The sequence below is a fragment of the Vombatus ursinus genome, unplaced genomic scaffold (genome assembly GCF_900497805.2).
Source record: "Vombatus ursinus unplaced genomic scaffold, bare-nosed wombat genome assembly UNPS02014859.1, whole genome shotgun sequence".
Classification (NCBI taxonomy): Eukaryota; Metazoa; Chordata; class Mammalia; order Diprotodontia; family Vombatidae; genus Vombatus; species Vombatus ursinus.
In genome coordinates, this window is record NW_020954637.1 from 4,938,299 (window position 1) to 4,953,689 (window position 15,391).

Consider the following 15,391-nt stretch of genomic DNA (forward strand, 5'->3'; position numbering starts at 1 on the left):
CTTTATTATGAGCACATCTCGGTTCTTGAACTATAAAAGCAGCCATCCCTTTCTCCCAGTGACTGAATTTTTAGTAGTTGAGATGGCACACCTGCTCCTCCGCGTTCAGCTCTTTTCCCCACTCCCACCATGCCGCGTTCTGTTGTGCTTTGCTTCAAAGACTGTGTGGATGTGGATGGGGTATGGAGAGTCAGTGATGGAGAGAAGATGGGGAGAGTAGAAGTATAGAATCAGAAGAATGTCGCAGCTAGAAGGAACCTACACATCAGCTTTTTTTTTTATTATTTGCATTTTTCCCATTTTGCAGATGAGGCAGCTGAGGTCCAGAGAGGGGATTGCGATTTGTCCAAAGTCAAACAGCTGGTTAGTGATCGGGGGCACTATTTGTCCACAAAATCCAGTATTCCTCTTAGCTGTACTTGTATTACTGTTTAACCTAGAGAACGTCCTGCCTCTGTCTTTTCTCTTTCTCACTCAGAGGGATCTCAAAAGGTTCTTTATTTCTAGCAAGGAGTGGACTTGCAAAGATGAGTCTAACCAGGCAATTTAAGCGAGTACAATTTAAGCACAAGGCACGGCACCAGGGGCCAATTTTTAGAATTGGGGTTCTAGAAACCTTGATCTACCTTGGATTGCAAGATAATAGACATAGCTCTTCCCCTGGCCAACCATGATGGGTGAGGGTAGCCCTCAAAGCTCCTACTCCACCCAGCACCAACCCCAGCTACCCATTTAGTCGCGGGGGTGGGGAGACGGTGAGGGAAGGTTCTAGCACTCTACCGAAACACAGCATCAGCTTCCTCTTTGACCCCAGATGAGAACGCTGGCCCACGCTTCCGAGGAATTGTCAGATTTTAGAGCCCATCCAACCCAAACCACTTATTTTACAGAAGAGGACACCTCGAGATGAACAGATTCGGCCACAGTCACGTAGATGGTAAAGGATTCGAACCCCCGTTTCCTGACACCAAATCCAATGGGCTTTGACCGGGATGCCCAAGTCCCCTACCCCTAGACTGGCTTAGCCTCTTTCGCGAGAACCCGTACCTTGAGCCCAGTTGAAGCTTCTCCTCAGCCAAGGTAAAAGGAAAACAGTACCTCCGGCCCCTTTAAGGAGGACAACTGGAGTGGGGGGAGAGAAGAGAAGACAGATCTGTGACTAGCGGCGGGTCTCCTTCCAGGCCGCGGATTGGGTGATGCGAATCGAGGGGAGTCTTTCGCTGGTTCACATTAGTGGATTAGAGGAGGGTGCTGCCGGCAGGTGATAGAGTGTGTTCCTTTCCAGCGGCCACGTGGGGAGGAGCTTGGAGTGGGCTGGGTTGGGAGGGGAGGGGGGTGGAGGGGAGGGGCTGCACTGCCAGCTTGGGGGCGGCTAGAGTAGGGACGTCCCGACCCGTGGAGGAGCCGCGGGGCAAAGACGCGGAGAATCCCACCCCTGACCTAGTAGGTGCGCACCACGGAGACGTGCCCGAAGGCGGGTAGAGCCGGCAGCTGCGCTACGGCTGGGACCCGGGGCTGAAGACGCCGCCACCGCCACCGCCACCACCACCTCCACCCGAGTGAGTGGGGCTGCTTCCCGAGCTGGCGCCGGCTTCCTGTCAGCTTGTGGGGAGGGAGCGGGGTTCCATGGTCTCCCTCTCTTCTTGGCCAGGCACCCCAGCCCCTACTCTGCCCCTCACCCTTATGCGAGCAGGGATTGGGCGCTGAGAGCTCCACGGCCTGGAGGTAGGGAGAAAGAATTCCCCGGCCTCAGTTTCCTCATTTGTGAAAGAGAAATGTGGATTAGATGATTTTCGAGGATCTTTCTAGCTCCAAGGGGTCTGCAGCCCCTAAGGGGTTTCTGCCCGGGAAGTGTTGGAAGCCGAGAGCTCCCGCCCAAGGCCACCAACACCTCTGTGTGCGTGTGTGTGTGTGTGTGTGTGTGTGTGTGTAGGGTAGCGGGGGTCTGTAGGGTTGCACGGTCTGTAAAAGACAAGCTGTCTGGTGTCCTGTGCCAGCCCCCTTGCCCCTAGACAAAGTCGAGCAAAAAGTGTTCACCACCCTGCGCTTTCCTCCTAGCCATCCTCACCCTTAGGGACTGGAGATTACAGTCAATGGGACAGCCTAATGAAGACGGGGGTAGAGGGGGTCGGAATTCCCAAGGGAGCCTGGCCCTGACGCCCTCACAAGCAATGGTTGGTCCTCTTGTGCCGAGATCCAGGACCTGAGGAAGCACTCTTGTGGTTTCTTGCCATGTGGGGGAAGTACGGGGACTGGCCTGCGCCGGGCTGGCCTGGCATTTTACAGTGGATGTGACTGCCCCAGGCCAGATGGCAAGGGGTGGGGGGAGAGGCCAAAGAAAACAGCTGTTGTGCTGATCAGCTCAGCTCTGGGCTCTTCAAGGTGTTCTCAAGCTTCCCTGCCTAGCCTCTGGCTGTCTCTGGGATGTGAAAGGAGGAAGGGAGGGAGGAAGGAAGAGATGGGAAGGAAGACCGGAGGCAGATGCTATTTGTAGGAAAGGAGCTGCCTGGGTTGCTGGGGAACTGCCTGCCTCAGGAGAAGGTCATTTCTGCTCATTGGGACCGGTGAGGGCCAGATGAATCACAACTCGCTTCTCTGCACTTTTAAGGTTTGCTACTTAAGGCTTTCCTCCCAAGGAATCTGTAAGGTGGGTAGTTGCATGCATGCCCATTTTAGAAAAAAGGAAACTGAGGTTGGGTGAGGGGAAATGATATGCCCATGGCCGAACTGATAAGCATCAGAACAGGAATTCAAACCCACATTTCCTAACTCAAAATCCAGCAGAATACAAATACAAATCCTGTAGCTGGTAGGTGGAAGTCAGTGGTGTTGTTGCCTAGCAGGGGCTTCTGGTCTTTCCTCATTGGAAATGGTAATCCCTTGCTTCAGGACAGACCATCCCTAACTAAGTCCAAACAGAATTAAGCTAGAGTTTGAAATCAGGCTCCGCGGTCCTGCATCATCCATCCTGGGGGCTGTTTAGGTCTCTCAGAGTCTGACCTGTGGGAAGAGTGAGGTTGAGTTATCATTGAATGCTGTTGGTTTCCTTGGAAGATTTGCAAAGGAAAAGAATGTCTGGGAGCAGCTAGCAGCTCTCAGCCAGGAGCCAATCTGTCTGACTTCAGTATGCGTGTGAGCGACAAGAGAGGTGTGAATGCTTTCCGTGGCGCCCGGGGTGCTGAAGGGGCTGTCAGCAGCACCGCCTGGGTGCGAGATTTCTCGTCTTGTTCTCTCTGGTTTCTTACTCCGCTCACGTCTCTCACCTCAAATCCGTGTCTCTTTGTCTCCTCATCTCAACTCTGCCTCTCCCTCCTCCACCTCTTGTCTTTCTCCCCCATCTCCACTCTGCCCTTCTCTTTCTCTCATTTATCTTTTCCCTGCCTTTCCCCCGACCTCATCTTTACTTGTCTTTCTCTTTCCAACCTAGACTTTCTGTTTTCTCTTTATCTTCCCAATCTGGACTTGCTGCCTTGATCTTTCTTCCATCTCACTCTCTTTTTCTCTCTCAGTCTTTGGGTCACAAAAATAATTTACTTACATAGGATTTTAACTTTTTCTCTTTATCTCTCCCTGTTTTTGCCCCAAGGTGTGTTCTAAAGGTCCTATGATTTCTGTCCTTGGAAAGGGGGACAGAGACCTCCCATTGGGTGACTGTTGCACTCTGCTTAGGAAGGTGGGTTACATATTCTACGAGCAGACTGTTGTTCTTGAGAACAGGAACTGTCTCACTTCAGTGTTCTTTTCCCTGGTACCTAACCGAGTGCTTGAAACAGAATCTCATTTAATAGATGTATATTGGTAGATTGCTGCTTGATACCCCTTGACAGCTCAGAGCTTCTAGTTTGTCATTCAAGATTTCTAAATTCTTTGCTTAATCTGCAGCTGGGTTCGGGCTCCAACCCTGCCATCCCCCTGAGTCCCAGGCATATTTTTGAGCCAGAGAACAAGAACCATAGAACATAGAATATTAAAACTGAAAGGGATGTGTGTGGCCTTGGACAAATCACTGCATCTCTCTGAGCCTCAATTTCCTCATGGATAAAACAAGAAATCTCTAGTTTATCAATAAAGGCTCCTCCAGCTCTAAATCTTACGATTCTAGGATGTTGATTTACAGATAGTTAGAAGTGAGAGGGCCCTTAGAACCCAGAATGTCAGAGCTGGGAGGGCCCTTAGTACTTTACATCCCCCTTTTATATTATGCTTTACCTGTACTCATCATCCTGGGGCTTTGGGAATAGAGCTGATATCTTTTTCATTCCTCAGCAGCCTCCTTCTTTTCCTCAGGCCCTGAAGGAATAGTCTTCCCGACCCAGCCTTTTGGTGGGAAAGGAGGATGCCAGTTTCCATCTTTCTACTTCTCCTGTTCTGATTTGAGGAAAGCAGGAGGTAATATGATAATGACTCATAGTTATTGACTACTTTAAGGTTTATAAATCACTGTCCTTAGAACAGCCTGGTGAGAGAGATGTATATGCATTGTGATCCCCATATTATGGAAAGCTTAAGGTGAAATGTCTGAGCTAGGATTCGAAACCATTCCTTATGATTGCAGCCTAACATCTTGGAGACTTCCTTGGGGTGTGAGGGAGTGGGTTTATTCATCATGAACTCCTCCCTGCAGAAGGCTAGAAGCACATACATCCTTTTTTCCTGGGTAGAGGTAGGAATTTCCAAAAATTCCAAAGCTGTGAGGAATTGGTTTCTTGGAGGGGGTGTAGGGGGGAGGGATGCTCCACGGAAAACAAGGAAATTTTTGTAAAGATAGAATTCTCCATTGAGATTATATAGCAATGAGACTGGCTTGGTATAGTGAGGCCATCCATAATTCCTAGTCCTGGGGCCTGGAGCTAGTGGATTGCTTGATTTCAGGAGTTCTGAGTTCCAATGGATTAGGGCAATCAAGAGTCTGCCCTATATTCAAGATGAAAATGAGAAACTCTTGATGGGAATGGGGAAGCAGGGTACTACCAGAATGCCTAAGAAAGATCTGACTTTCCCAAGTCTGAAATAGAATAGGTTATTAATGGGATCTGGCCTCTGCACTTCTAGTCTGGTCATGATAGGGCCACTGAGTCTCTAAAACAAAACAAAACAAAAGCAATAAGACTGACTTCCTTAAGCTTCCCAAGGAAATTGTCCCTTCTCTGATGTGTGAAATCATAGCTGGGGTGAGGGGATGGGAAGGGACCCTGAGTGAGCTGAGGAATGCAGAGCTCATTGTGTCCTTGGGCATATAAAATCAGAGTTTGGGATGTTTATAGAAATGGGGGGGAATTTGGGGAAGAAATAATTTCTTTCTAAATTCAGCCAGGGGTGGGGATGGATGGGAGGGAGGTCAGCCAGATTGTTGTAGTGCAAAGCACACTGTATCAAAAGTCAAGGGCTGTTTTTCAGTTGTGTCCAACTCTTCATGACCCCATTTGAGTTTTTTAGGGCAAAGATATTGGAGTGGTTTGCCATTTCCTTCTCCAGCTCATTTTACAGATTAGAAAACTGAGGCAAACAGAGTTAAGGGTCTTGCCTAGGGTCACACAACCAGTAAGTGTTAAGTGACTTGCCTAGGGTCACAAAGATTATAAGTGTCTGAGGCTGGATTTGAACTCAGGAAGATGAATCTTTGTGATTCCAGTTCTGGTGCTCTATGTATTATGGTGTCTCCTAGAAACCCTAGGAAGTCAAGAGACCAGGGACCAAATCCTGGTTGAGCCAAATCTGTCTGGTCTCAAAAGTTTTTTTTTTTATTTGTTTTATTTTGTTTGAGATGCAGCATTGTTTGGAAGTGAGAAGGAGCCATGGATCTGGAGTCAGATGATGTAGCCATATGTGACCTTGAAAGGAAAATGTGCTGAAGGACTTGGGTTTGAAAGTTGGCCCTCTACCCCCTGTACCAAGATAAGCTCCTAGTGGGTACATAACTTAGACATAAAGAATGACATCATAAATAAATGAGAGAAGCAAGGATGACAAACCTTTCAGATCTATGGGTAGGGGAAGGTTCATGACCAAACAGAATCCCAGAAGGTAAAATAGATGATTTTATTATATAAAATGAAAATTTTTGCACAAATAAAACTAATGCAGCTAAAATTAGAAAGTTAACTGGGGGAAAAATCATTGCAAGACTAAGAATCATTCTCCAATTGATAGATGGTCAAGGGTTATGATAAGTAGTTTTCAGAAGAAATCCAAGCTTTCAATTACCACATGAAAAAATGCTCCAAATCACTGACAATTAGAGAAATGCAAATTAAAGCAACTCTGTGGTTCCACATAGAACCTATCAGATTAGAAAAGTTGACAAAAAAGGGAAATGATATGCTGAAGGAACTACGGGAAAACAAGCACATTGATGTGAATGGGTCCAGCCATTCTAAAAAGCAACTCTACTCCCCCAAACCATTAAATTCTATATATCCTTTGGCACAATAATACCTAATACCCAAGGCCTGTACCCAAAGAGGTAAAAGAAAGAGGAAAAGAATCTATATATACAAAAATATCCCTGGTAGATCTTTTTGTGTGGCAAATAACTGGAAACTAAAGGGATACCTATCAATTGGGGAACAGCTGAACAAATTATGGCATGTAATGACGAAAGGGACAGTTTCTGAGAGACTTGGGAAAACTTGTGTGAACTGATGCAGAGTGAAGTGAACAGAACCAAGAGAAAAATGTATACAATAATAACAGCATTGGAAAGACAAACCAGTTCAAAAAACTTAAGAACTCAATGACTTATCATGATTCCGGAGGATTCATGCTACCCACCTCCTGACAGAGAAGAGATGTACCCAGGATGCAGATTGAGACATACAGATTTTTTTGAACATAGAAAATATAGATTTGTTTTGCTTGTGTATGGATATTTGTTACCAAAAAGTTACCTCAACCCCTTATTATATCTTTGTGATTTGGGGCAATAAATCTTAAGCACTTATTAAACTCTTACTGTGTGCCAGGTATCTGTGCCATGCACTGGAGATACAAAGATAAAATTGAAACCGTCCCTGCCCTTAGGGAGTTTGCCTTTTATCAGAAAAAGGGCAAGTCAATTGCTTCCCTGGTTTTTTTCATGTAAACTTAATGGAAATGTGACCAGAATTACAGGACTTGAGTAAAAATTCTGCCTGTGATGATTACTACTTCTGTGATCTTAGACAATCACAATCTCCCTGAGCTTCAGTTTCCTCATCTGCCCAATAAGGGGTTTGACCAGATTATCTCTAAGGTCCTTTCCAGCTCTTAATTTGGAAACCAATCATTTCCCTTTGCTGAGGCTTCCTTCCCTTCAAACTCAATCACCCAAGAAGCATTCTTTAAGCACTTCCTATGAGCCAGGCACTGGGGATACAGAGACAAAAAATTATACAGTCCTTGCCCTCAGGAAGCTTACAGTCTAACTTAGGAGACAACATGTACATATATAAGTATATGGTGAATATGGAGAAAATAAATATAAGGTAGTTTGGGGAGTAAGGGCACTAATAACTGGGGGGGGTTCTTGTAGAAGGGGGTGCTTGGATTGTAGAGTGCATGGAGGGGAGGAAGAAGACTGGAAGTGGCAGGGGCCAAGGTAGGAAGAGCTCCAACAGGATTTAGTATTTGATCCTGAAGGTAAAGGGGAGCCTCTGGAGTTCATGGAAGGGGGAGATGATATGGTCAGACAGGTGCTTCAGGAAAATCAGTTTGGTAGCTATGTGGAGAATGACGGGAATGGGGAGATGGCCATTAGCAGGCTGTTGTGACAGTCCAGGTGAAAGGCTACGGGGAGGGGGAGGTGGCAGTGCAGCTAGGTGGTTCAGTGGATAGAGCTCCAGCCTTGGAGTCAGGAGGACCTGAGTTCAAATCCGGCCTCAGACACATGACACTCACTAGCTGTGTGACTCTGGGCAAGTCACTTAACCCCAATTGCCTCACCAAAAAAAAAAAAAGGCTATGACGACTTGAATGAGGTGGTGTGAAGGTGATTGAAAAGGAAAGGATGTACATGAGAGCTGTGGAAGAAAGAAATCGACAAGATTGGGCATTGCATCAATTGGGGAATGCCTGAGCAAGTTGTAGTACATTAATGTAATGGAATACTATTGCTCCATAAGAAATGACAAGTGGACTTCAGAAAAACTTACAAAGACTAACTTGAACAGATGCTGAGTGAAGTGAGCAGAACCAGGAGAACATTGTACTTAGCAACAGCAACATTGTGCAGATGACCAACTTTGATAGACTTAGCTCTTCTCAACAATACAGTGATCTGAGACAATTCCAAATGACTCATCTGGAAAATGCTATTCAGAGAAAGAACTATGGAGTCTGAATGCAGACGGAAGCATGCCATTTTCTCTCTTTTTCTTTTCTTTCTCATGATTTTTCCCTTTTGTTCAGATTCTTCTTTCACAACACGACTAATGTGGAAATATGTTTAATATGATTGTACATGTTTAGCCTTAAAAAGAAGATTAGGCATTGATTGGCTCCGTGGGGTGAGTGAGAGTGAAGGGTTGAGGGTGACAGAAAGGTTGGGAGCTTGGGGGACTGGGCGGAAGTTGATGCCTGCCACAGTGATAGGGAAATTTGGATGTGAAGAGGGTTTGAGGAGAAATAGAGTTCCGTTTCAGACGTGTCGGGTGAGACGCCCCCAAGACATCTAATTTGAGATTGTCCAATGGGCAATTGGTGATGTAAGACTGGAGCTCAATAGAGAGGTTAGGGCTGGAAACATTGGTCTGGGAATCATCTGCATAGAGAAGATTCTATCCTGGAAAAGAGATAACAAAACAGACTTCCTCCCTCACCCCAGAGAGGTGGGGGAAACTATAGGACAAATTATTGTAGACATTATCAGATGAAGTTTCTATACTGGATATATTTTCTTCATTATTTTTCCATTGTGACAAGGAAGGATTCTCATTCTGGAGAGATAGATGGCAAATGACTGTGGTAGAAAACAAAGACAGCAACAAAGCATGTGCGAATAACCTGAAGGGGTTGAGTTTGATAATCTCCGCGCTCATCTTTCAATTCTAAATCTTTGTTTTTATGACGCTGTATTGGGGGAGGGGTTCTCCTGCAATTCTCATTTGTGGTCCCTTTTACCTCACTGCCAGGAGCCTCCAGATCACTGTGTCCCAGTACTTGCTGCTTGGTAGATCAGCCTCTGGCCCTTCTCTGGGCTGTGGGCAATTATCCCAGTAGAGGCTGGCATGGGGAGTTGGTTATTTTTCCCAGGCTGATAACTGTGGACCTTTGGACATGAGGTGAAATGTGCAGTCAGCCCCAACCTTCCTCCTTCTTGGGAATAAAAAGAATGCTCTCTTTCCAAAGCCCTGGAATTCTGGAGCTTCCTTCAGGGGCTGTGCTGGGCTGGCTCATCCCCTCTTCTGCCCCAGGACCAAGCCAGCTCATCCTAGGCTAGGCCCTTACCTGATGACACAGGCAGCACAGGAAGAGGGTGTGTCACTGCTGCACCCACTTCCACCCCCAGGGATGGGCAGGGTAGGTGCCAACTCTCTCTGGGTAGGGAGTGTAGCACTTTCCAGTCAGCTCTCCCTTCCTTAAAAAGAACCTCAGAGCACACAGAAGCTCAGAAGCCGGTTAGCCCTATCTCTACCTAAAGCATAAACCACATCCCTGGCAACCAAGCAACTGATATCAAACATTTATTAAGCCCTCATTGTGTGCCAGGAACAGTGTTAAGTGCTGAGAATACAAAGAAAGGCAAAAAAATCTTACTCCCTGTCCACAAAGAGCTTACATTCTTTCAAAAATTTTTTTTTTCCACTATGCATACCCTTTGACCCGGCAATGCCAGGTCTATATCACAAAGAGAAAAAAAAGAGAGAAGAGGGGAAAGGAGCTACTTGTACAAACATATTTATAGCATCTCTTCTTGTGGTGGCAAATAATTGGAAATCAGGGGAATGCCCATCAATTGAGGAATGGCTGAACAAGTTGTGGTATATGAATGTAATGGAATACTGTTGTGCTGTAAGAAATGATGAGCAGGTGGACTTCAGAAAAACCCGGAAAGACTTAAATGAACTGATGTTGAGTGAAGTGAGCAGAACCAGGAGATCATTGTACATAGTTAACAGCTGCATTGTGCAATGCCCAACTTTGATAGACTTAGGCCTTCTTAGCAATGTAAGGAACTAAGGCAACTCCAAAAGACTCATGATGGAAAATGCTGTCCACATCCAGAAAAAGAACTATAGAGTCTGAATGCAGAGCTAAGCATACTATTTGCTCTCTCTTTTTTTTTTCTCGTGGTTTCTCCCATTGGTTCTAATTCTTCTTTACAACGTGACTGATGTACAAATATGTTAAATATGAATGTATATGTAGAGCCTATATCAGATTGCCTGCCATCTTGGGGAGGGGGGAAGGGAGGGAGGGGGAGAAAATTTAGAATTCAAAATCGTATGGAAGTGAATGTTGACAACTAAATAGTAATAAATTAATTTTAAAAAATTTATTTTTTCCAATTAACAAGCATTTTCTTTCCCTTTACTAAGGAAAAAAAACCCTAAACTTTGTGACAAATGTGCTGAGTCAATTAAAACAAATTCCTGCACTGACCATGTCCAGAAAAGTTAGTCTTGTTGGCCTCTCAGGTGGTGAGAGAATCCTTCATCATTGATTGTTTGAAACTGTGGTTGGTTGTTAACATTGATCAGAGTTCTTAAGTCTTTCGAAGCTTTTTTTTTTTTTGAAACAATGTTGCTGTTGCTGTTACTGTATAAATTGTTCTCCTGGGACTGCCCCCTTCACTCTTCATCAGTTCATGCAAGTCTAACCAGGTTTCTCTGAAACTGACATTTTCATGAGGGAGACAACATGTAAATAAGACCATAGGATCATAGAATTTAATCCAACCCCCTTCATTTTACAGATGAAGAAACTGAGGAACAGAGATCTTAAATGATGCATTAGAGTAGAGGGGAGATAAACTTAATGGGGAAGACTCTACCAGCTCGGGGGACTGGGAAGGGCCACTGGAGATGGCATGTGAGCTGAGTCATGAAGTAATCAGCAGATTTTAAGAGAAAGAGGTGAAGAGGGAGGGAATTTCAGGCATGGATGGGGCACAGCCTTGTAAAGAGCACTGAGATGAGCTTGAACTAGGGTGCTGGCTGTGTGAGTGGAGAAGAAGGAACGTCTGAGAGAGATGCTGTGAAGGGAGAAATGAGATTTGGCAGCTGATTGGTTATTTGGGATAGGTGACTGTGAGGAGGTGAGGATGAAAGGAGGTGGTGAGCCTGGGGACTGACTGGGTGGATGTCCAGGATTCCTCTCCTGGATGGGATGCATACTGCACCCAGGGGTCTGCACCCGGAGATGGGAGTCGGGAACTGGATAACTCCAACTGGTGGCCTCCATCTTCTTCCCCGGAGGAATAGGACTTGGGGTTCCCCAATCCCTTTGCATTCCCTGCTCCCCAAACCTCCAACTTAAGTCCAAGCCAGGGTGGGTGTTGGGTTTGATCCCTAGGAAGAAAGTCAAAGGACCCTCTGGGAGGGATCGTTTCTTCCCCTTCCCCAGTCAAATGAGTGTGGGTTGTGTTGGGCATAATGAGGGAGCCCCCAAGTTTGAGAACCTTGCCCAGTTCTAGATCAGGGAATTATCCAAGGCCCTGATGGCCAAGTTGGGCCTGGCTGACCTCATCCCCTCCTTATCAGAAAAGTCCCTGGCTGGAGGAGGGCCCAGTTTGGGGCAGGAAGATTCTGATGGCATGGCAGAAACTACAGCTGGAGCACAAAGGCCTAGGCTGTTCTCCTGACTGTTAGTCTGTCCCTGCCACCCTTGCCTTCATCAGTGATGCTCTGAATTCACCACTCACACTTCTCCCTGACTCAGAAAACTTCAGGGGATCCCCGTTGCCTGCTAATAAAACTAGGGTCCTTAAGGCCCTCCACAACCTAGCACTAAATCAGGTCAAGTCAGTAAGCATTCATTAAACATCTGCTCTATGCCAGGCACTGTGCTAAGTATGGGGAAAGCGAAGAAAGGCAAAAAATAATCCTTGTTCTCAGGGAGCTGACAGTTTAATGAGAGAGACAATGTAAACAAACAGAATACTTCGTACAGCTGAGCACAAAAATGTGTGTAGGATAAAGTGGAGAAAATCAGCAAAGAGAAGGCTTGAAGCATACCTTCCACTTTTATCGGGAAGACCTAACTTAAATCCTACCCCTAACATTAGCTGGGGGTAGCTAGGTGACACAGTGTACAGAATTTCAGGCCTGGAGTCAGGAACACTCATCTTTGTGAGTTCAAATCCAGCCTCAGATACATACGAGCTGTGTGATCCTGGGCAAGTCATTTAATCTTCTTTGCCTCAGTTTCCTCATGTGTAGAATGAACTGGAGAAGGAAATGGCAAAAGACTCCAGTATCTTTGCCAAGAAAACCCAAACGGCATTATAAGGAGTCAGACGTGACTGAAAACAACTGAACAACAATAATGTTACCTATGTAACCACAGGCGAATCACTACTAGTTCTGTGCCTCAGTTTCCCCATTTGTAAAATGGGTATCATAATGTCTCATTCCTTTTCCAGGTGGTTGTGAGGCTCAAATGAAACCATGTATATGCTTTGCATATAGTAAAGCGCTATGTAGATATTAGTTACTATATACTGCCTTCTAATAATACTGGCCTATCTTTTATTCTTTATTCTTGTCCAGATGTCACCAGGTTTCTGCTCACACCCATACTCTTCCCTTTCTTTAATTGTCGGTATTCCTTTCAAGATCTAGTTCAGGTGCCACTTCCTTCAGGAAGTCTTCCCTGATAAGCAGTTTCTCCCCTACACACACCCCACTAGGTGAATATAATCTCTCTGTCTTCACATTCCTCCCTGCATTTTTTTTCTGGATCTCTCTCGTTCTGTTCTCACATTCTGCCTTGTAGTAGAAGACTTCGGTTCAATTCTGCCTCTGATCTTTACTGTCTGTGTGTCATCGGGGGCAAATTACTTAAACTTCCTGGGCCTCAGTTTCCTCCTCTGCAAAATAAGGGGGTTGGTCTCCTCCAACTCTAGAGTGATGATCTATTGCAATTCCTGTACATGTTTTACCCCCCTATTAGAATCCAAACCTCCAGAGGGCAGAGACTACATCTTATTGTAATTCTGGAACCTAGCACAGAATATTGTATACAGTAGACACTAAATAAATGTTTGTCGAATTGAATTCGAGTTCCTGATCTGCTTATTGGCTGTGTGAGAAAATCTTCTTGAGTCTCAGTTTGCTCATCTGTAAAATGGGGGTAGTAGTAGTCCTGGCACTGACTGCTTGACAGATCTGTGGTGGTCCCACTTCACCTGTTTCCTATAGAAATGGGAGCCGTGAGTAGTTGTGTTTCTTCTGGGCCAGGTAAAGTATAAAAAATTAACACATGTACCCCTTGGCCTTTGCAGCTCCCTCCCTTCTGGAGCCTCCAGAGCTAAGTGTTCCTGGGGGCCATGCAAAAGGTAGGGGCGGCCGGCCGGAGGGCCTCCGACACAGCCCTCACTCCACACAGGTCAAGAGGCATTACCAAGTTTGCCCAGGTAGGTAGAACCAAAATGGAATCTGCCAGAGGATGAGGGAGAGGGAGGGACACCTAGTGAGCAGACATGCCATAGCTATCCTGGCCTGGTAAACGGGGTCCTTAGCCTAATCCCCTGAGGGCTTTGGGAAGGGGTGGGTGGGGATGTGGCAGGAGGCAGCCCGCAAAGAGTTACTTGGCCTACTCTCATTAGGAATTATTGCACACTCACGCACACACACACACACACACACACAGAATTATTGCATTTTACAGACACTGAGGCTGGGGGGAGGGGCTTGTTTGGTGCCTGATGCCTGGGGATAATGGGATTCCCCAAGAATCCTCCCTGACCTCTCTGGGTTCACACTGCTGCCACCTCCCAAATGTTACTAAGTGAAAACTTCCTGAACCTGGTTTCCCAAGGAATGACCTGGTGAAGCAGGGGCCGGCCCTGGCCCGTCATTGATGGGAGCCTGCCTCCAGGACCACCTCTCACTGCAGGCGGGGGCCTGGCCAGGGGTTGAAGCTACTACCCTGGTAGTGCCAGGGAGAGTTCAAGGTTGATGCTGAGAGCTCTGTGACTTTGACAAAAAGGCAGGGGAGTGAAGGTCATTGGTTACTGCAGTGATGTGATACTGGGTTTAGGGAAGAAGATGAAGAGAAGTCCTGTGGAAAATCAGAGCCACGCTTCTCTGCCCTGCCCTCCACACAATACATACACACAGACCACTCCCCCTTCCCCAAGGAAGTTTGGGGCCACCTGAATACCAACCCTGCCGCTTACTTTCTCTGAGACCTTGGGTGAGTCCTTTCCCCAGCCTGGGCCTCACTTTCCTTATCTGTGAAATTAGATGGTTGGACGAGATGACCTCCAAGTCATCTCCCAGTTCTCACATTCTTTGGTCCCTCCTGGGCCCCTACTCCTTGACCCTCGAGTGGCCAGAGCCAGAAGCACTTCTCTCTAAGGACCGGGGCACTCTGCTGGGCTGAGCCTGCAGGGCTCTTGTGTCTTCCTGGCCCTATGAGGTCCCCAAGGGCTTTGTGTGTGGGGGGGGGTAGGGGCAGGAGGTTAGAGGATGGCAGGGGAGGACAGACCTTTCCTCTGACGTGCTCTTCTCTGTCTCCATCCCAGTATGTGGGCTCCTTTACTGTAGAAGACCTGGGGCTTCAGGAGAAAGTGTGGATGGTCCAGCAGCAGCTATGGGCCTTGAAGGTAGGTAAAAAAAAATGCCTGGGGAGGGAGGGAATTAGTGTTTAGATAGCACCTACTATGTGCTAGGCACTGTGCTAAGCTCTTTGTTATCCTTCTGATCTTTACAGCAACCTTGCTGAGGTAGGTGATGTTGTTATCCCTGTTTTACAGTTGAGGAAACTGAGGCAGAGGTTAAATGACCTGCTCAGAGTCACACAGCTAGAACCTGAGGCTGGATTTGAACTAAGATCTTCCTGATGCCCAGGACTCTGTTCACTGTGTCAACCAGCTGTCTCTGACTAGGAGTGGGGAACTGGAGAATGAAGGCACATGGGAGAGAGGAGGGCCCAAGGAGGGAAAAAATCAGGGTCAATTCCCAATCCCATGGCCTTTCTTCACTATCACCCACTCCTAGAACACAGAATGTTAGAGCTGAGAAGGTCCTTAGAACACAGGATGTCAGATCTGGGAGGGCCCTTAGAACACAAGAGTCAGAGCTGGGAGGGGCCTCAGAACACAGAATGTCAGAACTGGGAGGACTCTGAGAACGTGGAATATCAGAGCTGGAAAGGTCCTTAGAACACAGAATGTTAGAGCTGAGAAGGTCCTTAGAACACAGGATGTCAGAGCTGGAAGGGCCCTTAGAACACAGAATGTCAGAGCTGG

General features: G+C 46.6%; 1 protein-coding gene across 10 annotated transcripts in view; it reads left to right on the forward strand.

Moving 5' to 3' along the window:
• Positions 1-1,486: 1,486 nt before the first annotated feature.
• Positions 1,487-15,391, forward strand: part of SH2D5 (SH2 domain containing 5) — a 24,808-nt gene continuing 10,903 nt past the window's right edge. For 6 of the 10 annotated variants that reach the window (XM_027841452.1, XM_027841456.1, XM_027841457.1 and 3 more), the window contains exons 1-4: positions 3,587-3,673; positions 4,288-4,389; positions 13,421-13,552; positions 14,666-14,746. In XM_027841452.1, coding sequence (XP_027697253.1) covers positions 13,466-13,552; positions 14,666-14,746 — 168 coding nt within the window. In that variant the 5' untranslated portion in view covers positions 3,587-3,673; positions 4,288-4,389; positions 13,421-13,465. Of the gene's footprint in view, positions 1,560-3,586; positions 3,674-4,287; positions 4,390-13,420; positions 13,553-14,178; positions 14,335-14,665; positions 14,747-15,391 lie in introns of those variants that run through there. The other 4 variants (XM_027841453.1, XM_027841454.1, XM_027841455.1 and 1 more) reach the window with 4 other exon arrangements.